This window comes from Hydra vulgaris, chromosome 06 (assembly GCF_038396675.1).
Source record: "Hydra vulgaris chromosome 06, alternate assembly HydraT2T_AEP".
Taxonomy (NCBI): Eukaryota; Metazoa; Cnidaria; class Hydrozoa; order Anthoathecata; family Hydridae; genus Hydra; species Hydra vulgaris.
Genome location: NC_088925.1, coordinates 46,222,501 through 46,242,500, shown reverse-complemented (window position 1 = coordinate 46,242,500; position 20,000 = coordinate 46,222,501). Strand labels below are relative to the sequence as shown.

The 20,000-nt window shown below is 25.6% G+C and overlaps 1 protein-coding gene across 3 annotated transcripts in view; it reads left to right on the top strand.

Moving 5' to 3' along the window:
* The window catches only part of LOC100213341 (spectrin beta chain, non-erythrocytic 1), a 56,904-nt gene that overhangs the window by 6,310 nt on the left and 30,594 nt on the right, over window positions 1-20,000 (top strand). For all 3 annotated transcript variants that reach the window (XM_065800292.1, XM_065800290.1, XM_065800291.1), the window contains 15 exons: window positions 1,038-1,171; window positions 4,155-4,306; window positions 4,392-4,472; window positions 4,564-4,656; window positions 6,179-6,267; window positions 6,646-6,726; window positions 6,808-6,923; window positions 7,006-7,118; window positions 7,238-7,425; window positions 7,624-7,975; window positions 12,406-12,633; window positions 12,703-12,871; window positions 13,234-13,475; window positions 14,144-14,344; window positions 16,420-16,536. In XM_065800292.1, coding sequence (XP_065656364.1) covers window positions 1,048-1,171; window positions 4,155-4,306; window positions 4,392-4,472; window positions 4,564-4,656; window positions 6,179-6,267; window positions 6,646-6,726; window positions 6,808-6,923; window positions 7,006-7,118; window positions 7,238-7,425; window positions 7,624-7,975; window positions 12,406-12,633; window positions 12,703-12,871; window positions 13,234-13,475; window positions 14,144-14,344; window positions 16,420-16,536 — 2,346 coding nt within the window. In that variant the 5' untranslated portion in view covers window positions 1,038-1,047. The remainder of the gene's footprint in view (window positions 1-1,037; window positions 1,172-4,154; window positions 4,307-4,391; window positions 4,473-4,563; window positions 4,657-6,178; window positions 6,268-6,645; window positions 6,727-6,807; window positions 6,924-7,005; window positions 7,119-7,237; window positions 7,426-7,623; window positions 7,976-12,405; window positions 12,634-12,702; window positions 12,872-13,233; window positions 13,476-14,143; window positions 14,345-16,419; window positions 16,537-20,000) is intronic.

The window sequence follows — 20,000 nt, the reverse complement described above, 5'->3', positions numbered from 1 at the left end:
AATGTTTTTTTCAGAATAAAAACAAAAAGTTTTCAGAATGAAAAAGTTTAGATTAAGTATTTTAATTTTTAATACTTTGATTTTGTTTATATATATATCATTTTTATATTAATTTTTTGTCAATGTTTTTAGTTTATAGTTTTATCTATTTTTTTATTTGTTTATTTTAAAGTTTCAAATTTGTTAAAATAAAAATTTAAATTTAGCTGTTTTTTATTGTAGTCTATCAGCAGAGGTAATCTCTATTATAGAGAGTTTTCTGTGTTTATTTTGACATCTGCTTTCATAGGATATTGAGTTTAGAAACTATGGAATTTAAAATATAAACATTTTATATTGTAAGACAAAAAATAGGATGTTTATTTTCATTATGAAACTTAATTCACTTGTAAAATAGTTTAAACATTGCACATGTAGCTTTTTAAACTTTTAAAAAAATAATTAAAAATGTTTTTTTTTTATTATTTTTTTTTTTTATTTGTGTGTGTGTGTGTGTGTATAAAATTTTAACACTCCCATAAAATAATTTTTAACAACTTTAATTCTGATTATTGCTATATTTATATTGCATATAATTTTGTTAAAGAGATTTGTATGTTGTTTTTACTCCTTTTTGTAAAATAATTTAGTACTGGATTGGTTCTTATTTACTTGATACTTAGGTATTTACTTACTTGGGTATTTTCTTGATACTTACTATTATTAGTAGCACTACTGTTATTAAAAATAGCTCGCTTACATTTTCTATTGCCCATCTCATCAAAAACTTAACAGAAGTATTGAAAAAGTATAAAACTAAAAAAATATGTAGAAAATTGTTGTTGTTTAAAAATAATTTGTTATCCAATATATGACATAAAACTGAATGGAAGTTTTTTTAAATTGTTTATTTATTATTGTTGTATTTATTTGCAATGAGGTCAGTTATTATTGTATTATTATACAATTACTGATTTAAATATGCATGTTAACATTTATACGTGTGCAAATAAGTTATAAATACACCATTTTATGTGTAACAAGTTATGTTAATTTAGATTCCTAAAAATGGGGGAAGTAATGGCTAATATTTATCGTGATGATCTTTTTTTGGAGAAAGGTTGTGATATATGGATGGATAATCAATCTTCTGCTTTACTTTTTGAGAAGTCCAAGATATCTACTCTTCGAGGTAAGCTTAAAATCATTTAATTTTTTTTTTTCAATGATTCTATAAGCCTAGACTATCCAATCATGTCATATTTGTAATAAGAACCATAAGAAAACCATTAAATAACATGTTCTGATTTTTGTGTTTATTCATAATTTTTTGATAGTTTTATATATTTTTTCAAACAATTCTCTCAATGTGGGTCATTCCATGCCAAATAGACCAAAATTTTAGGATTTCAAAATGGATCTCAGATTTTGATGAAACTTTATGGGTTGGATTATTTCAATGAGAATAGCAGTTCCTGAAAATTTCAGCTTAAAGCTTTTGCGGTTCATGAAATATGGTCAATTAAAGTTTCTAATTTTTACAAAAATAAAAACTTCAGTAGCAAAAGTATGTTTTATTCATGCTCTATATTTATTTAAGTTCTATATTTTAAAAACAAAATTTCAGAAAATCTGTTAGTTTTTTTTATTATATACAACTCTAAACTTACTATAGTAAATCATTGACATTGAATTTTTTAATTCAATGTTTATTGCTAGTACAGTATTTCATAATCAGTACTAGCAATAAACATTGAATTAAACTTGAATAAAATTCAATTTTTAAATAGTCATAGTCTACTCCCCCCTGGCTATTACATTTTAGCATGAACATTTTTACCCAGAACATCTTTTCATGGAAGAACTTTTTTCTTAATTAATTTTATCAATTGTTTATTAAACATTTCAGTTTAAACAGTGTGTCTGATTTAATGTCTGATGCATGGCGTGTCTTTATGATGCATCAAGTGTCTTTATGCATAAACAAAATAAAGAAACATGCACATATAAAAGCTGTGGCATTGAGTTTGTAAAGTTAGATATTAAATTGACTGTATATAAAACTTATAAGTAGCTTTTAATCTAAAAATGAAAAGAAAGATGGATTTGAGTTCAATATACCAGCCTAACACCTTACTATTTCATATTTTGACTTTACATTTTATAATATTTTTTGCAATCCCTTCACTATTCCATCCTTCCCCATTTGTCCGAGTTTTATTTAATCATTATTTGGTCATCGTGTTTAAATTTACGTTACAACTTATACCAAGCAATAAGAATGATTTGATTATATATATATATTATTGAGTATTCTTTTTATTTTGTAATAAATGTTATCTATTAAAAATATCATGTAGTAAACAATCAAAATAAACATTGAATTATTCAAATAAATATGCTTTAAAATAGTTTTTTGCTAAATAACTATAAAAATTTAAAACAGGTAAATCTAATTAATAATTTTGCTATGTTGTTATATAATTATGTTTTTGTATATGCTTTTAAAAATGAAATTGCTTTAATTAATTTCATTAGTGAGCATAAGTCTTGTAACAAAACTCTTTTTTTTTTGTTCATCATTAATTAAATTCAGAGAAACTCCCCAAACAGTTGCTATTTTCTCTTTGGTTGCAGTATGGGTCTGATTTATCTTTTTTTTGTTTTGTTTTGCATTGCTGACCCTGTCTATATGAGCTAATAAAGGTGAACAACCAAGGCTATTAATGCTTGAATCTAAAGGTTTTTTTTTGAAAAGCATATCTCATTTAAATCTCATCTTTATGTTTATATGAATCACTTTCATAATCTTTTTATTTTTATTTTTATACAGAACATTTTTTGACATTCTGCACAAAGCTCATGATCATGTATTATATCAAATTATTTTGCAACATCCTTTCTGATTACTCTGCAACATCCTTTTCAGCATACTGATTACTCTGACAGAGCAAAAAAAAAAGAAGCAAATTAAAATGCAACAAACTGATAAAACATTAAAGAAGCTTTTATCTTTTAAATAATAAATGAAGTCAATTTATTTTTAAATACTTAAATATTTAATATTGCGTTTATGTTAAATAGATCACAACAAAACCTTTCATTATACTAAGTCACAAATCTATTCAAGTTGACGTTTCCATGGTAATAACAAATAGTTTACTTAACATCTTAAGTGCAAGTTCTTGATTATTTTCTGTTAAATCCTCAAAACTTTCTTGTTTTAATTTTCTTGATTTTGGTAAATTTTACTTCATGACAATCTTTGTATAATGTTTTTCCAATGCAACATTGAGTTAAATCTAAAGATGCACTTGGCATTTATTTTAAATTATTATCAACAAAAAAAAAAAAACTTTATTGTTCTTACTTTGTAACAGCCCCAAGAATCCCCACTTTTTTTTTCTGAAATATTGCTGTGATAAAGTCTATTAAATCAGTAGAAAAAAAAAGTTTATTATTAAAATCATAGTCTATAATTTCTTACTGAATCGTATCTTATCAGCAAATTTCTTATATTTAGGACGCCTATCATACATAAAAACAAAAAAAAAATTGTAAAATGTATTTTAAATTTTTTATAAAATATATAAAAGTTTTTTATATTGACCCATCAAAACCAACTTTTTATATTTGCAATTGATCAATGTTTTAGAGTTAAATGTAATAAGAAAAACTAAAAGGTTTTCTGAAATTTTGTTTTTAAAATATAGAGCTTCAAAGTATAATCTAAACATGTTTTTATTTTTGTAAATTTTAAATGACCATATCTCATGAACCACAAAAGGTTTCAAAATTTGCAGGAGCTGCTTTTCTCATTGGTATAAATCTACCCACCCACCATCTTGAACCTTGCTCCTCTTGGCATGGAATGAACCATGTACCATTCATACAAACTGGATCTCTATGTACATACTTAACAATGTGTATTTGTTAAAAGTATTTGTGTTAAGTTGTAAAGTAAAAAATATCCATTATCAAAAATTAAATGCAATATACTAAGTATTGTAATAATCTAATGAATGAGTTTATATTTGATATAAGTTCATTCATTAGTAAATGTAATAATAATTAAGTATAAATATTTAAGTGGGATTTTGATAAATATTTAAGTATAAATATTTATCAAAATCTTATAATTGACATCTTAAAAATAACCATTTATAATATTGTAGGTGAACGTGAAAATGTCCAAAAAAAGACTTTTACAAAATGGGTCAATTCTCATTTGCAAAAAGTTGAGGCTCACATTAATGACTTATATCACGATTTTCAAGATGGCCGCCAACTTATACTGTTATTAGAAATACTTTCAGCAACTAAACTGGTAAAGTTTTTATATAATTTTTTAAAATGGTTTTTTTCTTTTTTTTTATAGAGATAATTTATTTTAATTTTTTTTATTTTTTAAGCCACGTCCAAGCAAAGGTCGAATGAGGATTCATTTCCTTGAGAATGTGGAGCATGCTTTAGCTTTTTTAAAGAAGAAGGAAGTAATAGCGATGATTATGATGTTAATGATGATGATGATTGTTATAGTGATGATGATAATAATGATGATCATGATGTATTTTTTAACCATAGGTTCAGCTCACTAACATTGGAAACCATGATATTGTTGATGGAAATCCAAAAATTACTTTAGGGTTGATCTGGACAATCATATTAAGATTCCAGGTTTAATTTTATTTCTATAATGAATTTAACAGTTTGAATAATAGAATGTAGGAAAAATACTTTTTAAGAAACTTTTTATTGGCATAAGCCATAAAATACAAAGTCAAAAAAATTAAAATTAAAATTTATAAATTACTGGCTCAATTTGACAGATAATTTTACAGATAGTTGAAAGCATGAATAGATTTTTTTTTAAGTTTGATGAGCAGGAGAAATTTGTAGAATTTGTAACAAGTTTAAACATTTTTAAATGTAATACACCATAGTGAAATTGTTACTTTCTTGCTCTTCGAAATTGTTACTTATCTGTTCTTCGAGAAGAAATATTTTACTTAAAATCTTTAATTTTTGCTCTGTAAAGCTCTAAGTTGGAGAGCTATTAAGTATTTTAAATTAAGTGTTTGCATATATTTGGTTTTGCATATATCTGGTTTATGAAAATTATTTTTTTCAAGTTTAAGTTAAACAAGAATAATAATAAAAAAAAAATTACTCAAATAAATTAGTTATTAACATTCTTTAAATCAGAGAAATTTATATTACAAAATATTTCCATGTGGCTTGAGTACATGGTGTACTGAGTATTTATTAGACAAAAAGTAGTATAATTAACGGTGTACTTACACAATGCAGAACAAAATAAGGTTTGACAAACTTGTAACTTAATTTCATCAACGCTTAAAAATACTTGATGGTTCTTACTTCTGAACTTTATCCTGACATTAATTTGTACTCTTGCTCTTTTAACAGTGTCTTCTTTAAGGATGCTAAGATTGCTGCTTCTTGTAACACTTTGTCTGAGAACTGATAAAAGTTAGTAAGTAATTGTTAACAGGTCCTCTGGTGTTATTTCTCGTGTCTGAAAAGTCAGACATGTTTTTTGATTATCATATAAATTTGTTTTTTAATTATTTGATACATTTTTTAGTGAAGATCATTCAATACTATCATTCATTTTTTGTTTGTTACATTTCAGGAATAATGGACAATTAAGTTAAAATAAATGTCAAAATGGTTAAATTTAATGAAACAAAATTTTGAAAATGAAACACTGAATTAACCTCATTTTTTTCTTTGCAAAAAAAAAAAAAAAAGAATTGTTGGTTTAACAAATAAAACATAAATAAGTATTATTACTGTTATTGAATGATACTCATTAAAAGATAACAAAGATATTTAAACTCATTAGTTTAAGGTGTCTTATAAAAGTATTTTAATTTTTTTTGTCATTATTCTATAATCAGTTCAGTTGAACAATCATCCACACTCACCTTGTAAAAGTGTTTGTATACATACATGCATACATACATGCATACATACATACATACATACATACATACATACATACATACATACATACATACATACATACATACATACATATATATATATATGTATATATGTATGTATATATATACACATACATACATACTTGCATACTTACTTTTTGGAGTGTAAATGTATGAGTCAAAAAAAATGCATAACGTACCACTGCTCAGAAAAACTATTTTATTTCATTTAGATTCAAGATCTAATGATCGAAACAGATTCCTTAGAGCAGAGATCTGCAAAAGATGCTCTTCTTCTTTGGTGTCAATCAAAAGTACAAGGGTACATTGTTTTGTTTTTCAATTAAAATTTATCAGCTTTATATTTAGCTCTGGTCATATACAAATATCACATATTGACACCTATTTATCTATACATATTTGTCTATACAAGCAAACGACTACTGATAAATACTGATTTAATTTCAATTTTGGCTTAACTGACAAGCTAAAGACTGTTTAATCATGACCTAAATTAGTGCAAACTATATAAGGCATATTTTAATGGAATATTTTATCTTTTTTTTAGTTTAAATAATACACCCTAATTTAGTGAATTGTGACATTGCAAATTTAAATTTAAAAAAAAAAAATTTATGAACAAGTAATTCTTCCAAAATAAAAAAAAATTTGTAATATGTTTTCCTAATTTTATTTATAGTTATCCAAATGTAAATGTCACAAATTTTACAACAAGTTGGAGAGATGGTTTTGCTTTTAATGCTATTATTCACAAGCACAGGTATTATTTATGTCATTATTATTTTTGATTAAAACAATAACTACTTTTCTTGACTTTTTAATATACTTGTTTAATTTGCAGACCAGATTTAATTGATATGAAAAAGCTGGTTAAAGAAGAACCTATTAAAAATTTGAATATGGCATTTTCTACAGCAGAGCGAGAGCTTGGTGTTTTTCCTCTACTTGATGCTCCAGGTAATGTTATATTTCAAAAAACACAAAACATAAAAATAGGATAAAGTCTTGATAATAATAGTTTTTTTTTGTTTTTTTTTAGATGTTTGTGTTGATTTCCCTGATGAAAAGTCAATAATGACTTATGTTGCAACTTTCTATCAGTATTTCTCTAAAATGAAACAAGTAGAGGTTTCCGGGAGTCGAATACAAAATGTAAATTTTGAAATAAAGAAAACATTTTTTTTGTATTTAAAAAAAAAATTTAATTTTATATTATAAAACAACTAATCAATATCAGTTATCAGTTTCTTAAATTACTTTTCTATATACAGGTAATCAAACAAGTCGTAGACAATGAAAATTTAATAAAAAAGTATGAGTGTTTAAGTGAGGCTTTAATGGAATGGATTCAAGCTCGCATTCTTATTCTTCAGAATCATTCTTTTGGAAACACATTACTTGCTGTGCAACAACAACTAACAGAGTTTAATTTGTATAGGACACAAGAAAAGCCACCAAAGTAAATTTTTTAACTAAAAAAACTTATTCATTTATGGCAAATTAAGTTTTTAAAAATCAGAAAATTTTAGTAAATGAAGCATTTTTAAATGGTTTTTTTTTTTTTTTTTAATTTATAATAATTTTTGTTGATAGATTAGTTCAATTAAATTCCTAATAGTATAATAATTTGCAAATCATTGTTTACATCATTATTTAGATATGTTGACAAAGGCAATATTGAGGTATTAATGTTTGAGATTACAAGTAAGCTTCGATTAAATCACCAAAAAATGTACAATCCTCCAGAAGCTTTAATGGTAAATGAAATTAATAAAGCTTGGCAACAACTTGAAAAAGAAGAACACTGTTGTGAGGTTGCTTTGAGAAAAGAACTTATTCGACAACAGCAGCTTGAACAACTTGCAAGTCGGTTTTCGCGAAAAGCAAAGCTTCGTGAAACTTGGCTCAAAGAAAATAGCAAACTATTGCAAATGGATAACTTTGGAAACGATTTGCCATCTGTTGAAGCCTCTGTGAAAAAACATGAAGCAATTGATACAGACATTAAAGTTTGTTTATATATCTTTTATATGTTTTATAGCAATTTTAGCAGATTCAATTGATTATTGAGGTCTGCCTATTGGGCAGGGGAGGAAAATTTTCCTTAGCACACTCACCTTGCACTCAATTAATGGAGATAAATAATGAATGGCTGAAATTAAACAATTTATCAGTTTTTCAATTAACAATAACAACAACAACAACAAGAAGCTATTTATTTTCCATAAATCATTTTACAATAGTTTTGATAATAATAATAACAATAATAATAGTAATAATAATAATAATAATATATTATAATAATATAAGATAAAAAAATAATTAATACAAATTATAGTAATAGTAATAATAAGTATGTTTACAATAATTACAATGAAAAAATAATAATAATAACTAATATTATAATGGAAGTTATGGAATAACTATATTTAAGCATAAAATTATTTATAATAATAAGTTAATGATTTATTTAGGATAGTGTCATTCATACAGAAATCTGATCAAAGGAGTGACACCAATTTTTAAAAATAATATAAGTAATAATAAGACATGCATTGAAATATATGGACCGTAAACACATAGATTGAAGCACATAGAACATACATTAAAACAAATATGTAGAAATCATAATTTGCAGGTTTTAATAATAAAAAAAAGAAAAATAAACAAAAAGTACTGATGATAATTGTAGTAATGACAAAAAGAAAATTAAAAGAATATTTTAATTGTAAGGATTATGTCTAAAAGTTAGAATAAAAAGTTTTTCAGAATTTTTTTAAATCGATTTTGTTTAAGATTGAGTAAAGGTATTTTAGGATATAGTTTTTTGGACTCATTCAAAATGCATGCAAGGCTCCTGTTCCATTTACAGACGCACTGATAAACAATAGAATTTTTACCATACTTCTGGGTTTTAAAAGATGGTAGATTTAGTTTTCCATTGTGTATATTTCTAGTAGAGTAGGAATGTAATAGTCTACTTTCTGTGAACAAGTTTGTGATAGGAGATGGTAAGTTTTTATTTAAGGAGTCAAAAACAAAAAGAAGATTAGCATACTTTACTAGCGCTGGAAATGTTGAAAAGTGTTTCGAAGGACTTCGATGTATCTAATTTAACTAGTTGAAAATTTATTATTCTAATGGATTGACGCTGAGAAAATAGCAACTTGTTATTGCGATAGTTTCCAACTTGACCCCAAACTTGACAACAATGACTAAGATGAGATAAGAATAATACATAGTCAATATTCTTTAGTGTAACTTTATTGACATAATAATGAATTATCAAAAGCATACCGTTAGCTCGAGAACTTAGTTCGTTAATATAAAAGTTCCATGAAAGATTGCAATCAATTAATACACCAAGATATTTAATAACTCTTGAAGGATATATCCTTTCATAAGAACTGAAAGCATTAAATAAGAGCATTAAATAGGTATTAAAGGAATCTCCAAGTGCAAATACAAGTTGTGCTCCTATTAAAGAGAACATTTAAAATGTTTGGGCTGAATTTTTTTGATTAAAACAAAGTAATAAACGTATACCAAGAAAAAGTAAATTTGTAGTTTTAGTCAAAGTATACCTTCTCAATTTTATTCAGAATTTTAAGTCTTTTATCTTTGAATACAGTAGGACCAGATGTACTGCCATCAAGTGCAGTGAAAATTGTTCTGAGAGGAAGCTCATTCAAATGAAGCAAACAAATACACTATTGAAGAGGTTTGCTAATATGAGTTTCAAGTAAACAAATGATACCATTTTTCCAGCCCATGTTTACATTGGTTCCATCACAAACAACACTTTGTAAAGTCACAAGAGAATTTCTGTCATTTAAAACTGAAATGATTTCTTTCGCAACATCAACTGCTTTACCACTTAGTGGACAAGTCTAATCAAAGTAGATGCTGTTGGGATATGAGCAGATAAGGTAATGATCTTCTTTGATGGAAGTGCCCCTACTAACTTTACCATCATCTTGTTCCACTAACCTTAGGGTTTTGTCTATATGGCCATCAAAACCGATTCCAATGATTTCTGTGGCTAATTCTGCATATTCTTTGTCATCTTTTTGTCACCACAGGTTCTTTGTCTTAATTTTGCTGGATCTAATATGTATTGTGGTGAATCAAATGATATATCTTTCAAGCAAGCGTTAACAATTTTGCATGCATCTCAGTTGCTAACTCCTGTTTGTTCCATAATTTGACAGAGTTCTTTGTACTGAAATACATTGCGATACTTGTGATCATGTCCACTATGTGAGCTGTCTTTTGAATCAGTAGCTTCGTCATATTCCTCATTAACATCTCAACAACTGCTTTCTTTATTGCTCTCGCAGGAAAGAGTTATTGTCATTGACAAAGCTTAGCATGTTTCTTTTTTCTAAGCTGAATTTCCTGTTCTTTACGAAATTTCTGCTTTTAGAGTTATTCTGTTGTTTTTTTTGTCAATCTGGCGAATGTACATTTTAAAATTACTTTTTTGATCGAAACAAAAACTTTTATTCCTTAAAAGAAACTTTGATGGAACAATGGCAGTTTGACCAGTCCCTGATACCACGATTAACACATATGCAAGGACAAATTTCAAATACTATTAATATTGAACTAACTAAGTTGGCACTGAAATGTAGATGAATTTCTCCTTTCATCGACATATTTCCTCAATTGTTTTGTATCAGTAACCAATTTATCTAAGCTTTTCAGAATGCCGTTATATAAAACCTCTGGCAACCCCGCCCTTGACCATATGTCTACCGAATCATCAGCTACTATCTTATTTACGTCTCTGATTGATTGTTCTTCAGAGTCTAAGGGTTGTGGGAAAGTCTTTGCATAACTGATGTATTGATAATGCTTAAAGACTTCTGCTTTTATTGGCAATTGACTTTCTGGAAATTTACAAGGTTGGCCAAATACTGAGTGTTTTGTGTCACTTCTGGTTTTGATAAACTTTTTCTTCAAGTTCGTTATGCAATCTAAAAAGAATAAGAATAAAAAATCATTTGAAGTCCACATTTACAAATTAATAAAGTTATATTCTCTTGTGAATGTAAATATCAAGTGCCAACAAATCAATACACAAATATTCAAACAATTCTATAATGCGTTAAACTTTAACATTAACAATCAAAACATATTTAGAGAATGCATATTTCAATAATAATATTGCAATATGGATTCAGAACACTTACAATATTGTGAGTGTTGCATTATTGCAATTATATATTGAAAAACAACTATCTGATAGTTATTGATTCTAACATGTTCATTACATAAAATCTTATATACAAATTAAAACTCCCATGATAATTCTTTACCTACATAGTCATTAAAATAAACCTTATAAAGTAATCTTAAAAAGTTGCGTGAATTGCTTCTTTACGTGACATCTAACTCTTATAATTATAATTCACCAATCTTAAACAATAGAACAGTGAGTGATGGAGTAAAAATGAAATGAGAAATAGGGTCAATGTCAAATATGAGTACAGTTAATTAAGTAAAATTTGAAATATTCCATTTGAAGTATTGGTGAATTCTATGTAGAAAAGCGTTATTTAAAAAGTTTAAACTAAAGTTGCCCCCCTAAGATGTTAAAGGAAGCTCGAATTTTCATCGTTTTTTTTTTTAATATTATAGCAACTTTTTATAGTAGTGACAATAAATTAAAAAAACATGACACCCACCCTAATATACAGACTTTACAATTTATTCAAGCATGTTTAGTTCTTAAGAGTTTTAATATAAAAGTGAGGTTATTGTAGAAATATTTTATTCATATTTTTAATGCGGAAAATAGAAAATAAAGTTGCTAAACAAATGAATTAAAAATAAAGATAAATAAATTTGTAGATTTCTTATTAAAATTCTACAATGAGGTCTTATGCTAAAACTCTTTGGAATTAAAGGTGCTTGAACAATTTATAAAGTCTGTATATTGCGTCAAAAAAAAGCGCATATATTTTAAAGACTTGAAATACTGACTAGAATAGTGTTCTTAATTTTGTCTTGAAAGTATGTGTGTGTGTGTGTGTGTGTGTGTGTGTGTGTGTGTGTGTGCGTGCGTGTGTGTGTGTGTATATATATATATATATATATATATATATATATATATATATATATATTTATATAAACACACTGTTATATTTAGTGTATATTTTATTTATTTTTGTTTACAAATATAAAATAGTTTTATGTTATATACAGTTTTTTTTATATACTAGTTTCTATATACTTTGCTATATACTAGTATAGTATATGCATATACTTTTTCTAAATATTATATACTTTCTATATACTTCTATATTCTGTATACATATTAAAAACAATACTATTGTCATTGTTATTTTTTGTTTTTTTACATTATTTTTATAAAAATTTAAAAAATTTTATTTTTTATAATTAAAATTTAAATTGCAAACATGTTTTATCATAGGCATATGAGTCAAGAGTTGTTGGTGTTTTTCTTTTATGTGATCAATTAAAAAAAGAAAATTATCACAAAATTGAGTTTTTTATGCAATGGACAAACCAAATTAAAGTGAATTGGGAACAGCTTTTAATATTACTAAAATTTCGAAGTTCAAGACTTGAAAAACATCTTCAAATTTATAAAGTTTTTCAAGAAATGATTTATATCAATGATTGGATGAACGATATTAAGGTGATTTTCATTACATTTTTTTTTAATTGTTTTTTTTTTCAAGCTTTCACAATACAAATATTTTTATAGACTGCTCTTCAATCTGAAGATTTCGGAAAACATCTTGTAAGTGTAGAAGATCTTCTGCAAAAACATAGTTTGCTGGAAGCAGATATCTCTGTCCAATCAGATCGAGTTAAAGCAGCTAATAATAATGCTGATATGTTTTTAGAAACAGTTTTAAAAGATGAAGCAGATGGTAGCTTTTTTTAATTTGATTTTCATTTAAAGTATATATATGTATGCATTATATATATATATATATATATATATATATATATATATATATATATATATATATATATATATATATATATATATATATATATATAAGTATATATATATGCTATAACGTTACATTACTTTTACAGTAAAAATTGTATAAACAATTAAATTCACTGTATAATTTATTTTATTATTAAAATTTTGTTTGTAACATCACTGTTTATTTTTAGTTTATTGTTTGATATCTTCAGCTACATATTTTAAATTTAAGTTTTATTTTTTGTAATTACTTACAAATATTTAAAGTTTGATTAAAATGAAGTTTCAAATGTTTAGGATATAAAGCAAATATTGAAGTTATAAAGTCAAATCAAAGTGACTTATTGAGAAACTATACAAATTTGTGCAATTTATCATTGGAAAGAAAACAGCGATTAGAAGAATCTTTACAGCTGCACACATTTTATAGGGACCTTGAAGAAGAAGACATATGGCTGAGTGAAAAAGACTATTTTGTTTCTTCAACAGAATATGGTCATGATCTTTGTACAACAGCGTATTTGTTACATCAACATAAGGTTTGCTTGTTAACAATCTAAATAGTTTATTTATTGCATCAACATAAGGTTGCTAACAAGAAAGATATTTTTTATTAAATTAACAAAAGAAGTAGTTTAATTTTAGTATGATTAAATTATCTTTTTTTGTTTTATTTTCTAGAATTTAAAATGTTAGGTAGATGTTTTTAAGAGTTTAAAATATTGTATTGAAGGAATTTAAAAAGTTAGGTAGATTCATTGAGCAATTTAAAAAGTTAGATAGATATATTGAACAATTTACATAATGGATATAATGATGTCATTGTGAGGATATAAAAGGAGTAAAAGAAGTATAACAGTATTTTAAAATAGTTATAAGTTATTATAAGTTTAAAACAATCTAAATCAAAAGTGAGCGGTTGTCTTTTTAAGAAAGTATCTAACATCATATAGTTGGTTTGGTAAATCGAAATTTATTCCTGTAATAAAATTTTACAGACAATCATTTAGTAATTGTTGCAGGTTGTAATGCCATAACAGCTGTCAATTATCTTCTAATTACATAAAAAATAAAATGTCAAATTAAAAATATTATTTAGCTTAAATATTTGGATGTTACTTCTTAAAAACCTTTTTAGAACTTTTTGTTATTTTTTGCAATTTCTTTTTGAAAGGAAAGGCAATTAAATTCTTTTTTTTTTTTACAGACATTAGAGGAAGAGCTGGCAGCCAAAAAACAACAAACTGATGTTTTATTTAACCATGGGAATGTATTAATTGCTAACATGCCATATGCTACAGCAAGAATAAAAGAGTTATCACAAAAACTAAAGGAAAAATGGAAGTCTGTTGATGATGCTTCAAAAGAGCGTTGTAAAAGACTCAAAGAAGTGTTAAATCTCCATCAAGTATTTTTTATTATCTTAAAATAAAGAAAAATATCAAGTTTAATATATTAGTATGTACTCAACAAACTTTATAACAGGAAAATTTCATGATAAAATCCATCATTAAAAATAAAAAAAATTTATACAGACACATCTTTCCAAAATTGAAAAATTTCTTTATTTCCAAACAAAAATATCTAGCTTATAAACATAAAATATCATTATAATTATAATGTATTAAATTATAATACATTATAATTAGAGATTTAACTACTCAGTATTCGGCCTATTCCGCTACTTTTTTACTGTTCGGTATTTAGCTGAATATTGCAAACTATTCGGCCAAATAACGAATGCCACATTGTAATGAAAAAAATGCCTAAAAACAGATTTCATATAACTATATTTATTTATTTTTATTTTAACAAATAGTTAGCATATTTGATACTTAAAATCTATAGATGGTAATCTATAGATTTTAAGTATCAAATAAATCTATAGATTGCAAATTTCTTATAAATTATACTGACTTCTAAAAATACCCATTGACTGCGTACCCTGCTACCGGCAAATAATAAGATAATTTTAGCAAGTTCTGTTAAGATAATATTTTGCGTTTGCTGACCACAACTTGTAAGGGTTTACTGTTCATTTTAATGAACAGTTTTATGAAAAAACTATTATCATTTGCAATTGGACTTTTCTTTCCCATATCTTCATATATGTATATATTTTTTTGTAGAGATTGATTTAATACAAATAACATAAACTAAGTTTTTCAATAGCAGTACCTGAAACCACTTGTTGCTGGAGGTTTGTTGCTGAGGTTATTGGAACTCTTCTCAAGCCTTTAACTCTACAAGATAAAAAATTATTTTTTAATCTTAGATTTAAAAAATATAGAGTTATGTGCTTATGTTACTTTAGTATTAAATCATGTTTTTGGTGAATTAAAATTTTATTTGTTTTAATGCTGAATGAAATACAGTTGGCTTTATGATACATGCAAAACAAAATACAGTCGGTTTTATAATGCATGCTGAACGAAATACAGTTGGCTTGATGATGATACATGTTGAATAAATACAGTTAGCTTTATAATACATGCTGAATAAAGCAAAAATACAAAAAATATATTGCATAAAATCTCTGAATACTCTCTGCAAAAATCTCTGAATACACACACAAAAAGTTTAAACATTTACATTTTTATTTGAATAACAAGTTCTTTTATCAAGTTAGATTATTTAATAATGGTGCTGCATCCCAATTCAAACAGCAGAATTTATAAATAAATATCATATTGAAATATGAAATTTTTTTGATAATATTTTGCCACTGCTTGTAGCCAAAACAATTAAACTTTATTTTATTAAAAGCTAAAGCCAAATACTAATCTATTTCATTTATTGATGCAATTATGGAAGGTATCTTTAAAAGTGGTGTTAAAGTGGAAAAGGAAAGTTTTATTGAAAATGATGTTAAGTTAAAAAAAAAATTTCATTAAAAAAATTAAAAATTTAATAAGTTAGTTTAAGAATGTGATGCACATATTAAATTCTTTGAAACTACTTGTGAAACATCACATTCTTTTGCATCACATGTAAAACTTTTGAAAATAACCATTCAGTAAAAATTTTTTACAATTGACATTACACAAGTAAATTTTTAACAACAAATTTGTCTGTCTGTCAAAAGGTTGTTTTGACAAAATCAAACTTTTATAAAAAAAACAGATTATTTTATTTGCTACAGTATATACTGAAAATGCTTTTGTCTTGCATATATTTCATGTATGCAAAATAAAATTTTACATTAGATTTAAAATTCAAGATATTATACATTAAAATTAATATATTTAATGATTATGCACTATAACTGCATAATCATAAAATTAAAAGTATAAATTATAAAGTTCTGTTAAAAAATATTAACTTTATTCTGAATCCATATTATGTCCATATTCATGTTGTTCTATATGTAAAAATAAGATGATATATTTGTTTCAGGGGTCATTCTTGAAGTTTTTAGGTATTTTTTTTCTTGTATTTTTTCCAATTTACTGTTTCTTATCTTTCTTTTTTTTTTAATTTCAGTTTTTTAGTGATTGTCGAGAAATAGAGGCAGATATGAATGAGTTTGAGGCTCCAGTTGCAAATGATGATTGGGGACAAGATGAACAATCCGTTGGTGAATTAATAAGAAATTATGAGGTAGGCATTCATAACTGTTTATGGTAGTTGCTGTGATATCACTATATGTTTTTATTTTGAAAGATTTTTTAAATTTTAAATATAAAACAATATCATAAGGATAGAATTGTTGTAATTTTCAATATATATATATATATATATATATATATATATATATATATATATATATATATATATATATATATATATATATATATATATATATATATATATATATATATATATATATATATATATACAGATAGATAGATAGATAGATAGGTAGATAGATAGCTAAATATATATATAAAACCTTCAGAATTAGGAAAAATGAGGTCGACAATAATTTGCCAACCTCAATCTTTTTGAGGTCGGCATCAGTTCAGCAAAAACTATTTGATACAAAGGTCTAACCATAAAACATAGAAACGAGGTCGGCAAAAAGTTGCCAACCTCAAACACTTCCAGGTCGGCATTGCCGAACGCCGACCCTAATTCTGAGGGTTGATATATATATATATATATATATATATATATATATATATATATATATATATATATATATATATATATTATATATATATATATGTATATGTATATGTATATGTAAATTATGTTAGTATATTTTACAAATAGAGTGCTCAATGATCTTAAAGAACAGAGCAATGATAAATTTGTAAAAAACACTAAAAGTTAGATAAGTGTTTTTCACTAATTTATATATATATATATATATATATATATATATATATATATATATATATATATATATATATATATATATATATATATATATATATATAAAGAAAAATAATGAAAGAAAAAAGTGCTGCCCCATGCCAACGGGGCACGTTTGTTTTTATCTAAACACGCAGTTATAGTTGTACGTGTATATATATATATATATATATATATATACATACATATATACATACATACATACATACATACATACATACAAAATTCCCCAAAAGATATTTTAATGTATGCTGCGGAATTAACAACTGCATATAAAGCTGCTAAACACCATTAGACATTCAGTTTATTAGACTGCACAACTAAACTCAATTCCATCAAGTTTCCAAATTCCAAAATTGCAAGCAAGCAATCTACTGCAAAAACAAAAGCGACAGCTCTAATTAAAAATCTATTACACCTCATTCCGTAGATATAATTAAACAAGAATTACAAAAGGTTGCTTTTTATGGAATTTCTACAGATTCAAGTTATCACAAGTACATGAAGATGTTTCCAATACTCTTCCATTATTTCATGGAATGCGATGGCCTAAAAGTTAAACTCTTGAGTTGCAAACCTTGCCTAATGAAACTGTCAATACAATAACAGCATTTTGTAGAGATACATTGAACAATTATAATATTCCAGCAAAAGACCTGGAGGTATTTGGGGCTGATAATACTAATACTAATTTTGGAGGGAGTGTAAGGCACAGAATGAGTAATGTGTTTTATAAATTAAAAGAAACATTGTTTACAAATATAGGAGTCGGTTGTCCTGCACACATTATTCATAATACAGCTTCTACTGCCGCCAATGTCTTGTTGATTGATATAGAATCAGTTTTAAAATTTAAAATTTTTTTTTCAATATACACAGTAAGGAATGAAAAACTTAAATGTTTTTGCGAGTCCGCTGAGTTAACATATAACAACATCTTATCACATTCCAGATGGAGGTGGTTATCGCTCTTTCCAGCAATTGGAAGAATGCTAAAGTTGTGGGAACCATTGTAGACTTTTTTCCTAGAAGAAGAAAATCCCCCAAAAGCAATAATAGATTTTTTCAAAAATCCAATATCCATTATCAAATTTGTACACAGTCTGTGTTTGTTTGAAAAACAAATTAGGAAACTCAAAAAATCAATTATAACTGTTATTGAAATTAAAAATATTTTGGAGGACTTGAAAAACAATTAATTGAAAGGTTAAGTAATAAGTTTTTAGGTATTCAAACAAGCCAAGCGTACAATAAATTAAAAAAATTACTATAACACAAGAAGAAGTAAGATTTGAAAATTATTTTTTCAATGTTGGATATAATTATTTGGTAAAATAGTCAGTTCCAATGGCCAAGTATGATATTTTTTTGTGGATGCTTCTCAACGAAGTACCCGAATGGGAAACGTTGCAAAAACCGATACATATTTCTGTGAGAAGGGTATATTTTTTAAATCTAATATATATATATCTGTATATCTATTTATGAGGAAGTTGTGTATATGAAATCTTTTATTGAAAGAGAACCACGTGAAGAATGGAAAATGAAAGATGTGCATTATAAATGGTTGCACTATTTTTTAAAGACTGAAGAGACAGAAAGAAAAGGTAATCTATTGAAAATGTGCCAATACTTGTTCGCAATTCCACCGCATAATGCGCATGTGGAATGCGTGTCCTCATTAATTCAATCTCAATGAACAGATGAGCGTAAGTTGCTTTCTATTGACGCAGTGAAATGTATAATTCAGTGTGTTATGAATTTTAAAATGTCATGTTGTGAATTCTACAACTATGTAAAAGAGCTGCTACAAAAAATCAGAACATCTGAAAGATATGATCGGACAAAATAGAGCGATGATGAAGTCAGGGAAGAGTAAAAGTGAGTGACGAATGTTTGTAATAAAATGTTTTGATAAGCGGGTATGCAGTTGAATTGATAATTAAGCGGGTATGCAGTTGAATTACTAATTAATTTATAGTTTTTTTTAGCTTTGGTACATCTCCCACAAAAAAATATTTTCCTGTTGACCAAAATGTTCCAAAATGAATTATCATTGGAGTGACAGTTTTGCCATTGGAATACTAATGATTTTTTATCAAATAAGATTTTAACTGGTTTAAAAACAATTATTACTGTTTTTCATAATTTTTATGAGTTTACAATGCAAGAAGGAACCATGCAAAATCACCATCAGAAAAGATCTTGAGTAGAAATTCAAATAAAAAAAATCAACACAAAACAAAAAGATTTAAAATATCAATCTTTAAAATCTCCATAAATTTGCAGTAAAAATTTTTTTTCTGGTGAAAAAAAAAAAGAGTTGAAATCGATAAAGCTTTCTGGGAAGCACCAACTTTGGAAAAGCAAGTTTTCATACAATTATCATTTTTTAAACAGGAAATAAAGTACAAAATTACAGGCTTTGGCAGGAATGGAGGGCTATAGCCCTCCATTCCTGCCAAAGTATATGTATATATATAAATATATATATATATATATATTTTATGTATATATATATATTTATATATATATATATATATATATATATATATATATATATATATATATATATATATATATATATATATATTATATATATATATATATATATATATATATATATATATATATATATATTTATATATATACATATACTTTGGCAGGAATGGAGGGCTATAGCCCTCCATTCCTGCCAAGGCCTGAAATTATATTGGGTAAAAATTCATACAGAAAAAATCAAAATT